The following is a 16084-nucleotide window of genomic DNA, read 5'->3' as shown; positions in this document are numbered from 1 at the left end:
GATGGATGAAACCGAATCCTGATGAAAGAAGTTCTGCTTAAAACACTCAGCACAAAACATCTTATTCTCTGGGAGCCTCTCCACAGCGGAGCAAAGCGCCGGCCTCAAATTAGCATCCAGGGATTAGCTTAATCATCTGAACATAAAAAAAGCGGCTTCATAACCCACGTGGCTGTAATTAAAAGCCCGACTCCTCGCTCTGCATCCACAGGCTGTCTGCTGCACCTGTCCCCCGTTTGGCAGCGAGCGGCGGTCCTGACGGGCATACCGAGCAGCCTCTGCACGCGCTCAGTCCGCGCCGCCGCCAGCAGCCAGTCAACGTCCGCCTTGTGCGAGGAGGAACCTGGGGGGGGGGGGGGGGGGGGCGCTGCCCGGCAGAGCGGCCTGTGAACAAACACCTCCTTTACCCCGCTGGCTCCGCCCCCCGAAGCGCCCTCCGATAAGGAGCAGCGGCGGGAGTCTGCAGCAGGAACTCCGCTCGTCTTTGTAAATGACTTTCACCTCTCAGTCTCCCTCCTTCCAGAGGCTTAACACATTACAGATAAGATCTCATTTCCCAGCCTCGCCGGCCCTCGGCTCAGTGAGACTCCATCAGGAGCTGAAGCACTGGGTGACTTACTGCCTCGCTGTGACCCAATCCCATCATGCATCTGTCTTCCCACACACGAATGAAGGGGTGAGTTTCACCCTAAACTCAACAACTTAACACGAGGAGCAGAGGAAAGCGTCACTGCTGTCAGGAGGACGGAGGAAGCATTTACTAGAGTACATGGAAAGCCTGTGTTGTGTTTCAGGTTCTGTTTACACGACGACGGCGCTCACAGCTTCTCCAATCTACTTTTTTAAAAAAGGCTTCAACTCCATGTAAGCGTGGAAAAAGCGGGTTGTGTGTGGTTTCATGACTCGTGCCCTGGCATGGCGTCGCTGCCAGCAAACGAGAAACTTTTCTTACAGAAAAACAAGAACAAGAGCTCAATAAAACATGACTGGAAGGCGACTGGTCCAGCGAATGACAAAACTAACAAAGTAATCAAAGCTAACAATGGGTTCAGAAACAGCAAACCGGTAAATCGTCTGCGTCAGATCATGCTAAAGCTAACAATCGGCTGACTGTGTGGCCTATGAAGGCAGAGAAATTCCCCAGCTGTTCAACCGTTTCTATCTAGAGTCAAAATAAGCAGTAATGGGCTCAGAATCTTCAGTCAGTACCGCTAATTACATTTCGGTCATCAGCACCTAGCGTGTCATTACCAGAAGCGGCGGTGTTAGTCATAGCGCGTCAGTCCACTGTCGGGTCGGACAGAAGTGGCGGGGCTTTTATTGCCAACATCCACAAGCAGCTGCGACAAGTAACGGAGGTCAAAGGTGAGCTCCATCAGCGCTGCGTTGTTTGAGAAACCTCTACAATTATCTCAGCATTTACATTGTTAATGCTGCTAGAAATGATTATTTTCAGTGGAAGCCAACACACAGCTGCGTGCTCGGTAATGAACTCTCACATCGGTTATCATAAACCATGTTAAATTGTCTTAATCCTGCTCTCACAGCCTCTCTAATTACTCTTAACCTCGCCGGATTCGCGGGGCTGATGTGATTTCCCCGTAATTGCAGAGAGCTTCAATTTCCCACACTTGTTTGCTGCCACATGAGGAAATTCATGAAATTACTCCCAATCCTGAAGCGAGCCTGGAGGAGGACGGTCTCATGCGTGGAGCAATCTGCGAGGGCTGGGGTTTTTTGTGAGGGCAGTCTGAATTCATTCAGATTCAGTGTTGTCTCTGTGCACTCTGGGTTCAGATTTCCCAGCGGCGCAGCCTGGAGGATGCCGGGTGCTCTGAAATCACCCCCGCCCTCCCACATGATGTCCACAGAGCACAAAGCAGAGATTTCTGAGAGAACCACAGGTTAAACCTCTCATTCGGCTCCAGTGTTTAGCAGAATAGCAAACGAGAGGGAGAAAAGATCAGGGATCGGGCCGTAACGGACGGCTGGACACACTTCAGCTGGACCGGCTCCAAGAAATTCAGCTCGGGAGAAGAGGACGGCATCACAGTCAAACTCACTCAATTCATCACACTCGTCTGTTTTTCCTGATTCGGAGGGCAAAATCTTCCACCTATGTCTACTCTGGTCTTTCAGGTTTGTTTCTGAATCCATGCAACTCACAGAAACGAGGTTTTGACGTTGGTAACAGCTTTCAGCATCAATCCGTTCTAACTCAACCGCTCCGTCTGTCACACGGAGCTGCGAGGGAAAAGACCTTCGCTCCTCTATCAACGCATTCGAACGGACCTTGACTTGTTCCAAGAACCACTCGATACGACCTCTCCAGTGGCTCCACAGACAATCTCAAGGTTTAAAGGCCAAGATCACCGTGTCTGCTACACGATAATGAGAACACAACCAGAGCACCAGGCGCCGAAGACACCTCAAGTCCTCTGGTTTCCACCGACGGAGGCAGCTCCCCCACCAGACCCCATCACCCACACCGGGAACTAATCGTGTGTTTCAGAGAACATCGCTCTGTGACAGCTGATGATTATTCAAACACAGCTGAACAGCGACACGCGACTCTTCACACTCGGCTACCTTTGGACGTTTCACTGTAGCGTCTGGCAGAGATGTCACCTCTTCTGACAGTTTGCTGCCATGAAAGCACAAGCCTGGCTAATCACCGCCCCGTGGCCTGGAAACCAAATTACTCCCTTAAATTATTTCCCCTGCGTCTTAATACGTCTCCGTGCCGCCGCCGCCGCCGCCGCCGAGCAACAGCCGACATGTGTTCCTCAAAATGTGTTTGAAGAGATAACACACCAATGAATAACGCATCAAAGGTTTGTTTATTTTCCCCAGAAGGACAAATGTCAGACTTTCAATGCGTTTCTCAGGCCCATGGGAGGCCTGGAGGACAGAGGGGTCAAATAAATATCTGATTTGCATTGTGACTGTTGGGTAGGAATACATCAACCGCAGACAGCCGGGGAATTCACAATCAGACCCGTTTACACACAAAACCGGCTCGTTCCCGGGTAATCTCTGCGCTCGGCTCTGCTTCAAAAACTCTCCAAGTTGCGAGGAAGAAATTAAAGATTAAAAGATGTTTGTGTGGTATGTTGTTTTTTTTCGTTCACATTCCCGAGGCGTTCAGCGCGAACGTCCTTGTTTACTTTGAGTTTTGCTCATTAATAAGACCAGACTGTCACCGAGTGACCTTCGACTGACTGTAAAAGCAGTATATGCAAGTGTGTGTGTGTGTGTGTGTGTGTGTGTGTGTGTGTGTGTCTCACAGAGTGTACTGTACATGTCAGAACAGAGCTACCCAAGGTCCTTCAGTGATGAATGAATAGTAATCCAGCCTATGGCGAGCGTGGCTCCTGAATGCGGCCCTATACGATTCTCATTTCTCTGTGGCGGCGCCGTGAATCTTGGCCAACTTTCTCTTCAAGAGCACACTTCATCTTCTCCGCTTTCGCCCGAGCCGACCACATCCAGTTAACGGAGGATTCTCACCTGTCTGAATGAAGCAGACCGGGTCGATTCGCGCCTCCACATCCTGACTCATCCTCACTGCCGCAATCAGCCCGACCCAGAGACGCGAGGACAAACGAGCACCGCTGCCGTGTAAACGGACCCCCAACGCAAGGGAAGGTTTGCACGTTCACTACCAGCTGCCACAAGTTCTGCACTGCATGATCAAAACTCTTTAAAACAGGGTAATCTCGAGGATGAGAGGACGGCGTACGGCTGATACATCAGTGGCAGCACAGCGGAGAAAAAGTGATTTATCCACACTGAAGGTCATTAAGTTCATCTCAGAAGCGTCCAGCAGCGACCGCTGCTTCAGCTCCTCCAATATCGTTCTCAGCTGGAAACAGAACACGAGGCCAGAAAAAAGAGAGACGATTTTATCAATGTGTTTAAACCAAGTTGAGTCTGCAGTTATGCCGGTGATGAGCGCTCGGGGCTGCCAGTTGCCATGGCGATGGTACAAATGTTTCACCACACAGGTTTGCTGGGATGCAAAGCAGTCAGAAATACCTGAGCTCGAAAACACAGCCAGCGAGACGAGGGGGAAATGACGGAGCCCTGAATAGATTCCAATTACTCTGAAAACCCTCAAGAATCACGAAATGCAAACCTGCCGCGTCGGCCCACGATTCCAATCCAAGAGCTACGCTGAAATGCCGCCGCCAACGAGCTGAGGAGCCGCAGACTAACGCCTTCACTCGTCTTTTGACCTGAAACCCAAAGGGAGTTGGACGCTGCACAGAAAGGCCAGACTCCAGACTCCAGACTCTCCAGGCTCCACCTGCACCGCAGCGCTTCCAGGGAAAACATCGCTCTGGCATTTCCAGCTCAGAAAAGTTTGGCGTCTGCATGGGAACGGCTGTGCTGTGGGTCGTGTACTGATTGTTTTCCATTCTTTACATTCAAACGGAGCAAATATTTGGGGAGCTGCATATTAAAGTTGGAAGAAACCTGGCTTCTATATCATCACTGATTCAAATGCAGACTGTAGTCCGCTCTGATTTAGCAGCGGACCTGAGTGTCAATGTTTGAAAAGGTTTTAATTAGCGCAGCGTTCACTGCATTTCATCCATTTTTAATGATTAACTCATGGTGGATTGTTGGATTTCTGTTTCACGCTGGTGCTTCAGACGAACTGCTGAAACTGAGAGAGAGAGAGAGAGAGGGCTCATGAAACAATTGTGAAGTCCTGATTGATCAATGGAAATGATGCAGTGATCGCTGCTCATTACATCATGTGTTCCCAGTATGCTAAATGCTAATCTGGATGGGAATCCGGTAGAGGCCCGGGAGAGACCCGGGAGAGGCCCGGCGGAGGCCCCGGTCCGGCAGAGGCTCGTCTCGCTCGGCGGCGCAGCCCTGAAACACAGCAGGGCGGCTCGGCCTCGTTTTATTAATTCCGCTCGCCGCTCTCATCTTCCCTAACCTCCACTTAACCCGAGCTGCCGGAGCAGGCGGCAGGAAGCCGAGCCGCCTCGCCTTCCGCGGGCCAACCTTTAATAAGGGAAGGGAAAACGTGCGAATTCCCTTTCCGTCACCGTCCCGGTGGGAGGGGCGCCCAGAGCCGGCCCGTGTTTGCTGACGAACGGAGACACGCCAATAAAACTCACACGACTCGCATTTCATGTGTCGGACAACAAAAGGTCCAAAGCTCCGTCTCTAGGATGTCCCGATTAGGACGAGCTCAAACACAAACATGACTCAGGTGTGCTAGCGGACCGAAGCTCGCCCTGGTCTCACTATATTTCTCTGCTGTCTAACGTCGGCGTCTCTTATCAGACTGCACCGGAGGTCGACGGCTGTTATCACAGTCTGCTAATGTGTAACACGGCTGTTCTCCCGTACAGGCGTCCTGTAACACCCGCTCACAACATCACGCCGTCCCTCAAGATATGAAAACTTTAAAACTAATTCGTGGAGATTTGAGCAGAAAGGTCTGAGTTTATTGGTCTCTTGATTCGATCTCCAGCAGAGCTCTGAGGGGATCCAGCACCACTGAGGGTCCGGCCAGAGCGGTCCGGCCTTCCTGCTGGCCTGAACAGAGAAACGCCTCCAATTAACCCGGACATTACAGTGAAAACAACAACATTGTGTTTCTTGTTCTTTCACTGGTGATTTCTAACACAAACAGATCCACTGAACAAGAAAACAATGATAATTTAAATGATGATTGCTGGAATTCAACTCACTCATCTCCATTGATCACGTCCAGATAAAACATTCCTCATGCTGTATCTTTTTAACACGGAACACTTTTAAGTGAAACATGGAACTTTTGTTGTGCTGTGGCACCAAAAACGGATCTGTTTCAACTTCACAAGTTTACAAAAAAAAAAACAACACCTCCATCAAAACAAGGAACAATAAAAAATACTCTTGTGATATTTGCACCTGTAAGTAAAGTGAAACCACTGAGGAGGATTCCTGCTGCGCTCCACAGAGTCAACACACAGTACACCGTCATCTGCATACGTGGATCACAAACAGGCTCTACAACAAGAGAACAAACAGCTCAGAGGAGCGGAAAGGTTCAGGCTGGACTGATTAATCATCGTTTAAAGGCCATTTCATGCTTATAATTTGTTTATTTCACTGTCAGAGAAAAGACTTGACATGACGAGGCTTTGGCTTAGGACACGTCTGCAACTCATCCAGTCAGACAAGTTTTCTGGTTTTACACACACACACACACGTGCATGCTCGGGCGCAGCACACACATCATGAAAGCCTTCATTCAGCCCATCTCAGCTCATTTGAATTAGAGTGGCTGCCATTGTCTGGGGGGGTCGTACGGGGCTTTCAGTGGACTAACATTAACCATGTAGCCTCAGCCATTTTCCCCTGGTCCTCCTCCGACCTTCCAGCCGTTTACGAGCAGCCGGAGCTGCAGGCAGGCCTTCCCCAGGGAGCAAACGCACGTCAGAGCGTGAAAACTCTTTAAAGGCTCTTTTCTCCCGCCGCTGCCAAAACGCTCCGTCTGCTCCTCAGACAAATTGATTTTAAAAAACTTGTTTAGGGCCGTGAAGACTCGCTGCAGAGCTGCTTCACCTAAACTAAGACGGAGATTAGAAAGAATTGTCTCCTCCTTTCTCTTCTGGTAGAAAATTGAAGTTCTTTTTTTGTCCAAGTTAAAAACAAAGAGCATTAAAGTATTAACCGAGTATTACTGCATCTGGGTGCTGAAGTGTCTGTTCTGGCTGGAGGCATTTTGAGAGGTTTTTTGCTTTAATAAAGCCCGAATGCCGTGCCTGATTTGAACTTTGTGTTGTTTGGGGGGGGGGGGGGGGAACACATCCTTTCTCAAGAGGCTGAAAATGTGAAATTTAGGAATTTGAGCATCCATCATTCCGTGAGGGACTGAGCAATGCAGGCGAACGTCAACACCACCCCGAGCAGATTCACCATGAAGCTGGAAAACCAGTTTCCAATCCTTCAATTAAAGGAATGAGACATCTGACGTGTCCAACCAAACAGACAAAAAGAGGAAATGTCAACAAATTGGACCGATTTCGACTGGACCAAACAGAAATACTCCAAACCACTTTGCAGGAAAACCTCCACCGGTTTCCTTCACTTGTCACAACGGCACAGCTTTCTGAAGCCGCACAGCTGATTCGCGGTGGCCTACTGCCGAGATTTATCAAAGACAGACTAAAAATGACATGCGTCTTCTGCCTCCACCACTTTGCCTTTATTTTCCAAACTGTGAGCACAAAAAGGCTTCATTATGACAACTTCTTCAAAGTCGATGTGATTTCAAACTTTACAGCGATCACCAAGAGTGCATTCCCGGCCTCTGCCCTCACAGAACGACTCGAAATAACCAACATCCTTGGAGCTAATTTAGCGAGGAAACATGCCAAACCCGAAGTTACTGTAACGACCATCGCCGGCTGGCTCCCGCCAGCCAATTAAACTCTGGAGGAGCTGCTCCGAGACGCCAGCATCTTCAACTTTTATATCATGAAAACGACTGAATTAACAGCAGAACGCGCCTGCAAGCTGGAACTGAGGCTGGATCGCAAACGTATCGTTATCACCACATCGATATGCGCGACTTCCAACAAGCTGAAGGCCTGAACTGTGACCAATTCTGCTTCCATCAACTGTGAAAACATTTAAGAAAGAGCAAGTGATAGCAAAAACACAAACAAGCAACTAATTAGAACTCCAATCCAGGACATCGAACCACCAAGAAAACTGCACACATTTCAAAGAAAACGTGGATTTCTTTCTAATAAATCTCCTCAAAGCCATGCAGTCAGTGTGAACTTGCTAAAACATGCAGGATGCAACAGCAAGAAGGAGGTTTTTTTTAATTATTTTTCATTTCACTATATTTTACACCAGATTGTATCACAAAAATTGCCTCTATGTTAAGATTGTGATCAACTATGGTAGTAATACAGACATTTTCCCCACATGCATTCTGCGCGACACCAAAGAAAACCACAGGAGTTTAAATTTAAAGGCTGTTTGTGGCAGTTTTACCAATCCGACCCATTCAGGGCGAAACGGCGCTGGAAGTGGCCCCTCGGCTGAAAAGACGCTGACACCCTCCTATTATAGAGTTTCCATCCTTAATGGTGGCTGTCAGTGTGACACTATGCGTAAACACACACACACACACACACACACACACACACACACACACACACACACACACACACACACACACACACACACACACACACACACACACACACACACACACACACACACACAGAGTTTATGTCAGTGCAGCAGTAGCATGTTCTGATCTGTCCAGGCTTCCCGTTGTGGACTTCCTGAGTGGACACACACGTTTTGAGGTCCCACCGCGTCTTTTACGACCCCCTCAAGTCCGTCTTTCAAAACTTTAGTACCAGACTGCCCCAAAGAGACCCTGGCTCCAGTGACAACGACTCAGAAACACACAAAGTACTCTTTAAAACGTACTTCAGCAGCACATCCTTTTCACAGGACGACTGGATGACGGTAACGCTCCACCCGGCTGTGAACTCGCTCAGCAGCAAACGGCCCAACAGGGTGTAAAAATATCTGTATTCACTGCAGCTGATAACCGATATACTGCGGTATTTACTGATATTGGTATAAAGCCAGGTTTCTACGATGATTTAGTTTACTGAAAGCCATGTAAACACTGAATATGAAAAAGAAAAGAATATCCTTTATTTTCCAAAGCTATAGAGATAAAACAAATGTAATAACTAAACAGCACAGTTAGTTTTAGGTTAACTTTCAAAGTGGTTTCAATTTCCTCTATGAGAGTTCAGTTTAAAGGTTTTAATCTTAAATCTCAAATTTAAACACTTTGACAACTTTTTCTAACTTAAACCAATTTCATCAAAAGACGTCCTGACGACACTTTCAATAATAAAACTTGGAAATTTTAACAACTTGAATTATAAAAGTAACGTTAAAACACTGAAACCAGAAAAAAAAGATTTGTATACTAGTTGTTTTTTTTGTAAAATTCAAACCAATACAAGTCATTTCAGTTCACATCTGGAATGACTGAAGCAGAGAGATCAGAACCTGGACTGAACTAGAACTTGATTTTGCACATTCCTCAACTTAATCGACTCTAACCCACACACTGAGGTACAGAAAGATGGAAATGAATGTTAGCTGGTAGCATCGGACTGGTTTTACTGATGGGGCTGGTACTGACATACTAATAAAGGGCCAATAACAGCTGATATATCATGAATTCCCAGTATTTACCTAACCTCCACATAAATGTTTACCAATAAAGAGCAGGGCATCATTTCTATATCTGTGACTCTGCTGAATCACACAAGCTTTGGTCAACAGGTTGAAAACAACCAACTGATTTTCATTCTGAAGGCGTTTCAAGCTAAACTACCTTGAAACTTTCTGACAGTAACATCACTAAAAGTGAAGATTATCACATAAACAGCTGCAAATCTAGACAGTGTGTGTGTGTAACTGTGCAGAACATCACAAACACAGTTTGAATAAGTCAACAAGTTAAAAACAACAAACGGGATTTCCTTCTGAGGGGATCTGAAGTCTGGACTCCTGCACGGATCTCAGGTTATATGGAGCTGCACTACTTCCTTATTGTAGCTGTAGTGTTGGTCCATCAGGATGCACACACACGCACACACACACACACGCACACGCACCTGTATTTACCCAGGAATACATGTTCAATATCCTCATATTGAACACAGCTATGGGTCTGGATGAGCTTTGGTCATTTTGAGGACTTTCTAATGTTCAACATGCAGATTATACACAGCAGATCGTGTGTGTGTGTGTGTGTGTGTGTGTGTGTGTGTGTGTGTGTGTGTGTGTGTGTGTAACTGTGCTGAACAACACAAACCCAGTGAATAAACCACCAGCATGCTGCATTTGCCCCTGCGGGGCTGTAAAGTTTGGACTTGTTGATCGGAGTCAGAGGAACCGGATCCTGGACCCTGACCGTCTGTTCGGAGCGACTCAACTTCCTGGAGCGGAGCTACGTGGCTCGGGGCTCGGGGCTCCCGGCTCCCGGCGGCCGCTGACCCGCCGCTCCGAGGCGGCCTCGCCTGGACTCCGCCCGGCCGCTCAGTGCGGGAATGCGGCTGGAAGCGGAGCTCACACCGCCAGACTCTCCCCGCCGAACTCGCAGGCTTTCCGGACGGCGCCGCGGCCGCTCGGCCGGCTCCCTGCCCGCCTGCCCCGCCGTCTCCCCCCGCCTCGGCCCCGCTCCCCCCTCACCTGTACCGGCGGCAGTCCGCCCGGACCCTCCACCGCGTCCGGAGAGTTGTCGAAGACCCGGTCCCGGTACAGGGACCACAGCCCCACGTTCGGCAGGAAGAGCAGAGCCGCGACGAGCAGCCCGGCGACCTGCAGCAGCCTCTTCTCCTTCCGCCTCATGTCTGCGGAGCACGGCGAGCGCAGCGGCGGCGGAACCAAGTGCGAGAGCCCCGGAAAACCCCGCCGCGCAGCCGGGCGGAGACAACTTCAACTCCGAGCGAGGGGACGCGCTCCGGCGCTGTGACGCTCCGCCGCTGCCCGCCCCGCAGCCCCGGAGCCCCGCGGCCGCTAGAGGGAGCGAGGCGCCCGGAGCTGAGCGGGGGGAGGGGGGGGGGGGGGGGGGGGGGGGGGGGGGGGGGTTGGGGGGGGAATATGAAGTATTTTTAATTATTGAGGAAAACTGATCGATTGTTATGAGGAGGCCAGCTGACTGCCAGTGATGCCTTCAGGTACATCACGGAAATAACAAACAGGCTTTCCTCTAACTAATCGATATTATTTTCACATAAAAAAAAAAAATAAACAAAACAAGTTAAACTGTCGCCATTTACTGGTTCATGCAGCAGTCAGCAGGAGTTACTGTCAGAGTCTTGTGCATCCATTGAAAATCGGTCACAGTGTAAAGATGAAAACTGATTTCGGCCATGTTTACATGGCAAAGTTTTCAAGTGGAAAATGCAACTTTTTGAAAACACTCAGACTCCACCTCCTGGGAAATGGGGGAACAGGCAACTTTTTCAAAATGTTCCAACTCCATCTGTGTGGGAAACAACTTTTCAAATATGCTCCAACACTGTGTCCATGGAAATGGAGGAAAACTCAACTTTTTGAAAATGCTCCAATACAGTCACCATAGAAACTTTTGGGAAACTCTGCTTCACAGCCATTCACACCATGGCTGTAGTAAATGCTCCACAGATGGACAATAACAGCAGCGTTTTCCTCCAGAGTGTCATCACTCCCTGTCCCCCTGGTCCTGGTCCTGGTCCTGGTCCTCATTCCAGTCCATATTCTGATGGTCCTGGTTCCACTCCAGATTCTCGCAGACTTGGTAGCTTTAAAGTTAGAGCAATCCATCTTCATTGTCTGAACTGCTCACTCCAGCACAATAGCATCTTTTTCATAAAAAAGATTCTACAGATATGGAGCATTTTCTAAAAGTTGTGTTTTCAGTGACCTTGAACAATGTCGTCGTGATAACGAACCCCCAAAGTGGAATGAAAGCTTTCCGTTTTCACTTGGAAATGTTGCAGTATGAGCAGAGTGCCAGTGGAGGAAGGATTCCCATGGAAAAATAATCATTTGTAGTAGAAAGAGGAAACTGTGAATAAATTAAATATCTCTACAATGGAAACGTAGATTCTTAGGTCCTCTGCTTGATTTCCCTCCAAACCTGTTTACAGTCGATTGCGCAGCAGCTCTTTGCCATTTTAGCAGAGTCTGAATGCACAAAGGCATACGGCGGCTGTTTTGTGTTTGGCAGCCAGCGCAGAATAACGGTGGTGACTCCTGCTTTCAGTCCTGTCACAGGGAAGGACCTCAGTGCAGAATGCAGAGATGGTGTGGCCTTGCTTTTGTCGACACATCTGGTTGATGCCTGAAGCACATACGAGACTCATTTTGTAATAAACCTTTGTAAACCCCTCAACCTTGCTCCATTCACAATAAAATGACTTAACCAGCCTGACCACGATCTCCATTATATTAGTATTGATTGGAAATGTTGAGGAGATGAGCGCGACTGGGTTCTTTGAGGGAGAAAAATAGTTTGGAAACTCTGTTTTGGATTTACAGCAGCGCAGGCAGCTCAGAAAATGAGGTGGCCTGGATGGGAAAACAAGGCTTCTCAGGTGGGATTCCGCCTCTCTGCTGCCCAGACGGCCCTCACCCCCCTGAGTTCTGGACTTTAACCAACCTTCTGAACATGTGCTGGAATATCTGACAACAGATGAGAACACCAGTTTTTCACCTCTAGAAGCTGGGAGGTGAAGCCGTTATGGATCAGACTTTTTATCCAGCCTGCTTCATAATGTAGAGTTGATCCTGATCTGGTTGAAGAGGAAATTTAATCAAGACCCCAGAAAGGTGGAAGCATAGAGCTGAGTGTCGTCCACATAGCAGCGAACCTGTATAATGTGTTTACGGAGTATATGTACCATCAGGAGGAGACAGGCAATATGGGGCTAAGGACAGAACCAAAGCTTTTGAATCAGAAACATCAGACGGCCGTCAGAGGTCTGTGGCAGATTGAGCTCATCTATTGAATCAGATTGTTGAATCCAACTTTGGTTTTCCATGTGGAACGAGTAGTGGAGGGAATCCAGACACATCTTTAGATGTTGGAGGGCAGAATGTCTCATTATGAGTTAACAGGTTGCGGTAGAATGGCTTTTGACCGTGTGTGTTAGTACTTTTTTAACAGTCTTCATTACTCAGGATGTGGAAGGATTTGTGGGCTGGTGCAAGAAAAACAGCGATCACAGAGAAAGAGCCACCTCCTGTCCTCCTCTTCATCGCAGACGTGCTCCACCTCTGAATACCTGAATATACACATTTCCAGTGGCCTTTCAGGGACCGTCAACACAGCCAGCGGTATAATGGGGGACTGAAGCAGGCTGTTAGCAGAGTGTGGTGGAGACTAGAGCACACCGACATCCACCATCACCGCCCGCTAAAGAGGAAAGCACTGCACCGAGGAGCGAGAGGAAAAACACCCCGGAGGACATGTGAGCAGAGTAGCCTCATGGAGGAGCCTCCTTCCCTCCGGCAGAACGCTGACCCACAGGTTCCACCTCCAGGCTGCGAGACCCAGGAACTCCTCCTGCACACCAGGTGTCACAGTCCTGCTTCCTGGTTCCCCTCTATTATAAACTCAACTGGTTGAGATGAGGAACACCTTTCTTATTCACACACATAATCTTGTTGCACAACGTGATACTGGTTCCAGTGAAGATCCAGGGAACAAATAACGTCCAGTTTATCAAAGAAACACAACCTGAACACGATGACAGGGACGATAAGACGCTTCTTTCATTTCGGACTGTGATGTCCTCCTTTGTGCCTGCTGACTTTGTTTTCCTTCCGTGTTCGTTGCATCAGTTTTATACCTGCTGCCTGCAAACAGCAAACCGCCGCTGCCTCCGTGTCTCTGCATGCAACCTGCCGAGTTCAGGGGATTTAAAAGGAGTCTGGCAAAAATCAATGCGAGTCAAGACAGAGGTGTGCGGCTGACACAATGAAAAGGCATCAGATGCTTGAGCTGGAACGTGAAAAATAATCTGCAATGAGGGGAAATCACACAGCCAGAGCGCGGTCAGAGGACAGAACCAGACAGACGAGCAGACTGATGAGGTCTGACTACATTCAAAACAGTGAAGAGAACACAAGATGCAAAACTAACGGTAAGAAAGCAGGTGAAACGTTCAAAGTCCCTCTGAAAGAATGAAAAGACACAAGAGCTTGAGTTGCATTGTGATCATTTGCCAGTTTTGATGTAAACTCTCAAACACAGTGCAGATTCACTTCTTTGTAAAATGTAAAAAGACAGTTCAGCCTTTAAAATCAGTAATGCTGCAGATTGTGACTGGGCCGTGTCGTTGGATGCTCCCATATTAACAACTGGGAATTCCACAATACAAAGTTGAGCCGGTGCGTTTTGACTTCACCGATCAGTGCGTCCACAGAGCATCTGAAAAGAGACCAACAAAAAGCATTCATTTCAATCTGCACAACTTTAAAGTGCCAAAATGAGGAGTGAGTGCAGGAGAATCCCCGGCTTCAAAAGGCCTTCAGAAAGCTGTGAACATTTCCTTTAAATCAAACTGTCAGCTCCCACTTTTCACCACCGCTGGACTTTTAATCACCGGGTCCTGAGCGTCAAGTGAAGCTCCGGCGACACATTTGTCAAGATGAGTTGTGTTTGACGCGGGAACCCGGTCAGGCGGCGTGACAAACTGCACAATGATATCAGTCTTTTCCAGCGTCGGTCCAGTGAAGCCTGGCATCAAATCATTACCGATGAATCACTGGCTGCTCCTCTCCATACTTCCACCAGACATAATGGAATCAACGGACAATGGTGGCATAATTCCGCTGGCGAGCAATCATCCCAGGTGGGCTGTTTACATTCTCTGTACAAACAGGTGCAGATTGAATGCTCCAGAAATAGCAGGTCCGCTCTAACTGCTGGGTTTTCACGTCTCCTGGGCTCTTTCTCTGTGTTTTGCCCTGATAATTACAGTTGCACAGTATTAGCCAGCTGTCTATCCGTGCGTTTATGTGCACGTCTCAGGGAGATTTTCCTCTCTTTGTTGCCACGTGTTCTTTGGAAGTATTAATTTCCCCGTTAGCGTCGCGCCTGTAATGACACTTAAGAGAATACCAGTGATTTCACAAGCGTCTTAACAGCAGAACAGGGTTCACAGCAAAATGTATGCCCACACAAATGCAACGAAATCCACTGGATGTTTTCTGTCCCCACCTGACTGCTTCCAAGCAGCCCTAATCATCAGTTTGGGAAGTGCATTCCTTTTTTTGTTTTTCTTTCTTAATTTTCTGCCAGCAGGAAAATGTCTTGAATGACTGAAAACATATTTTCTCAACAATTTCTTTGTTCAATTATTGCACATGTAATTTTATTATGTTAGGATGCACCACTATGAAAACAACCAACAGCACCCACTAGTGGTCTGGCCTGCTAACTACATTGTTATCTAGAAAGGTTTTTCTCTGAAGTTTTGGTATTTAAAGTTGCTACAATCTGCTTGACGCCTGTCATTTAACTTCAACCTTCATTTTTTTCAAGTATGACTAAAAAAAAGTTAAAGGTAAAAACAAACAGGTGAATGCTTCCCTCGGAGTGCTCATGGAAAAAGCTTTGCTTCAGACTCTCTCTGCTTTCATATTACTGAGAGGCCTGTGACCCTGGACCGCGCTGTTGAAATGTTTCCGAACTGCCGCGGACGAGTTTATCCACGAAAACATCTTTCGACAAATCGTCGGCTTTTCTGTCTGCGACCCGGGCGCCGGCGTCAGAGCATTGTCTGCTTAAGTGGACCGCCGCTCGCTAATTGTTTATCGGAAGGGCCTGGACGCCAGAATGAGCGCAGCTAACGGGTCTGGGCTCGCAGCAGTCAGTCAGCGGCCTGCCAGCGGGGGAGTAGCGCCATGCTAACCCCATGCACGGCTAACTGCCTTGATTTTTTTATTATCTGACCTTTTTGAAATCCACCCAGAGCCTGAGAGGAGAACAGGAGGAGCTCTGGAGTGAGGCGGCCGCTCCAGCCACCGAAATCCGCCACGCAGGTTGGGGTTCATCCATAATTCATGCCGGAAGACGCCGAAGTGATTGAATTGTCACAACTCTAGACCAGCACCGACGGCGAGAACAAGAGAGGAATGAGCGTTATCTGCGGTCGAGTCCAGGGAGAGAGAGAGAGCGCGGGATTAACAGGGACGCCCGGGCAGACCGGTCCACTCTTTAAACGTGGATAATCTCTGCCCACAATGACCTGCCGCCTCGCCGCGGATCATTCAGTCTGAGGAGGCCTTTAAAATGTGGTGAGCTGGTAGACTCCACCGCTGGAAATCACCTGGTCAGGATGGGAAATGGATGCTCCGCCCCTTAAATAATGTACAGACCCACAATCCACCCAAAATGCTTCTGTGATCTTCGAGACTCAAAAGAAGCTAGATATACGAGCTGAAACACGTCAACTGAGGTGTGAGGATATGTGATTGTGGACGAGCAGCCGAGGATCAGAAAGGTTACTGGGCTGTATTCTGAGGA

General features: G+C 48.3%; 1 protein-coding gene across 1 annotated transcript in view; it reads right to left on the bottom strand.

The window, feature by feature from the left end:
• The window catches only part of LOC115395480 (polypeptide N-acetylgalactosaminyltransferase 10), a 64481-nt gene extending 54065 nt beyond the window's left edge, over positions 1-10416 (bottom strand). The window contains exon 1 of the mRNA XM_030101047.1: positions 10258-10416. Coding sequence (XP_029956907.1) covers positions 10258-10416 — 159 coding nt within the window. The remainder of the gene's footprint in view (positions 1-10257) is intronic.
• Positions 10417-16084: the final 5668 nt, after the last annotated feature.

The sequence above is a fragment of the Salarias fasciatus genome, chromosome 10 (assembly GCF_902148845.1).
Source record: "Salarias fasciatus chromosome 10, fSalaFa1.1, whole genome shotgun sequence".
NCBI lineage: Eukaryota > Metazoa > Chordata > Actinopteri > Blenniiformes > Blenniidae > Salarias > Salarias fasciatus.
The sequence above is the reverse complement of the archived record's forward strand: the minus strand, read 5'-3'. Positions and strand labels throughout refer to the sequence as shown.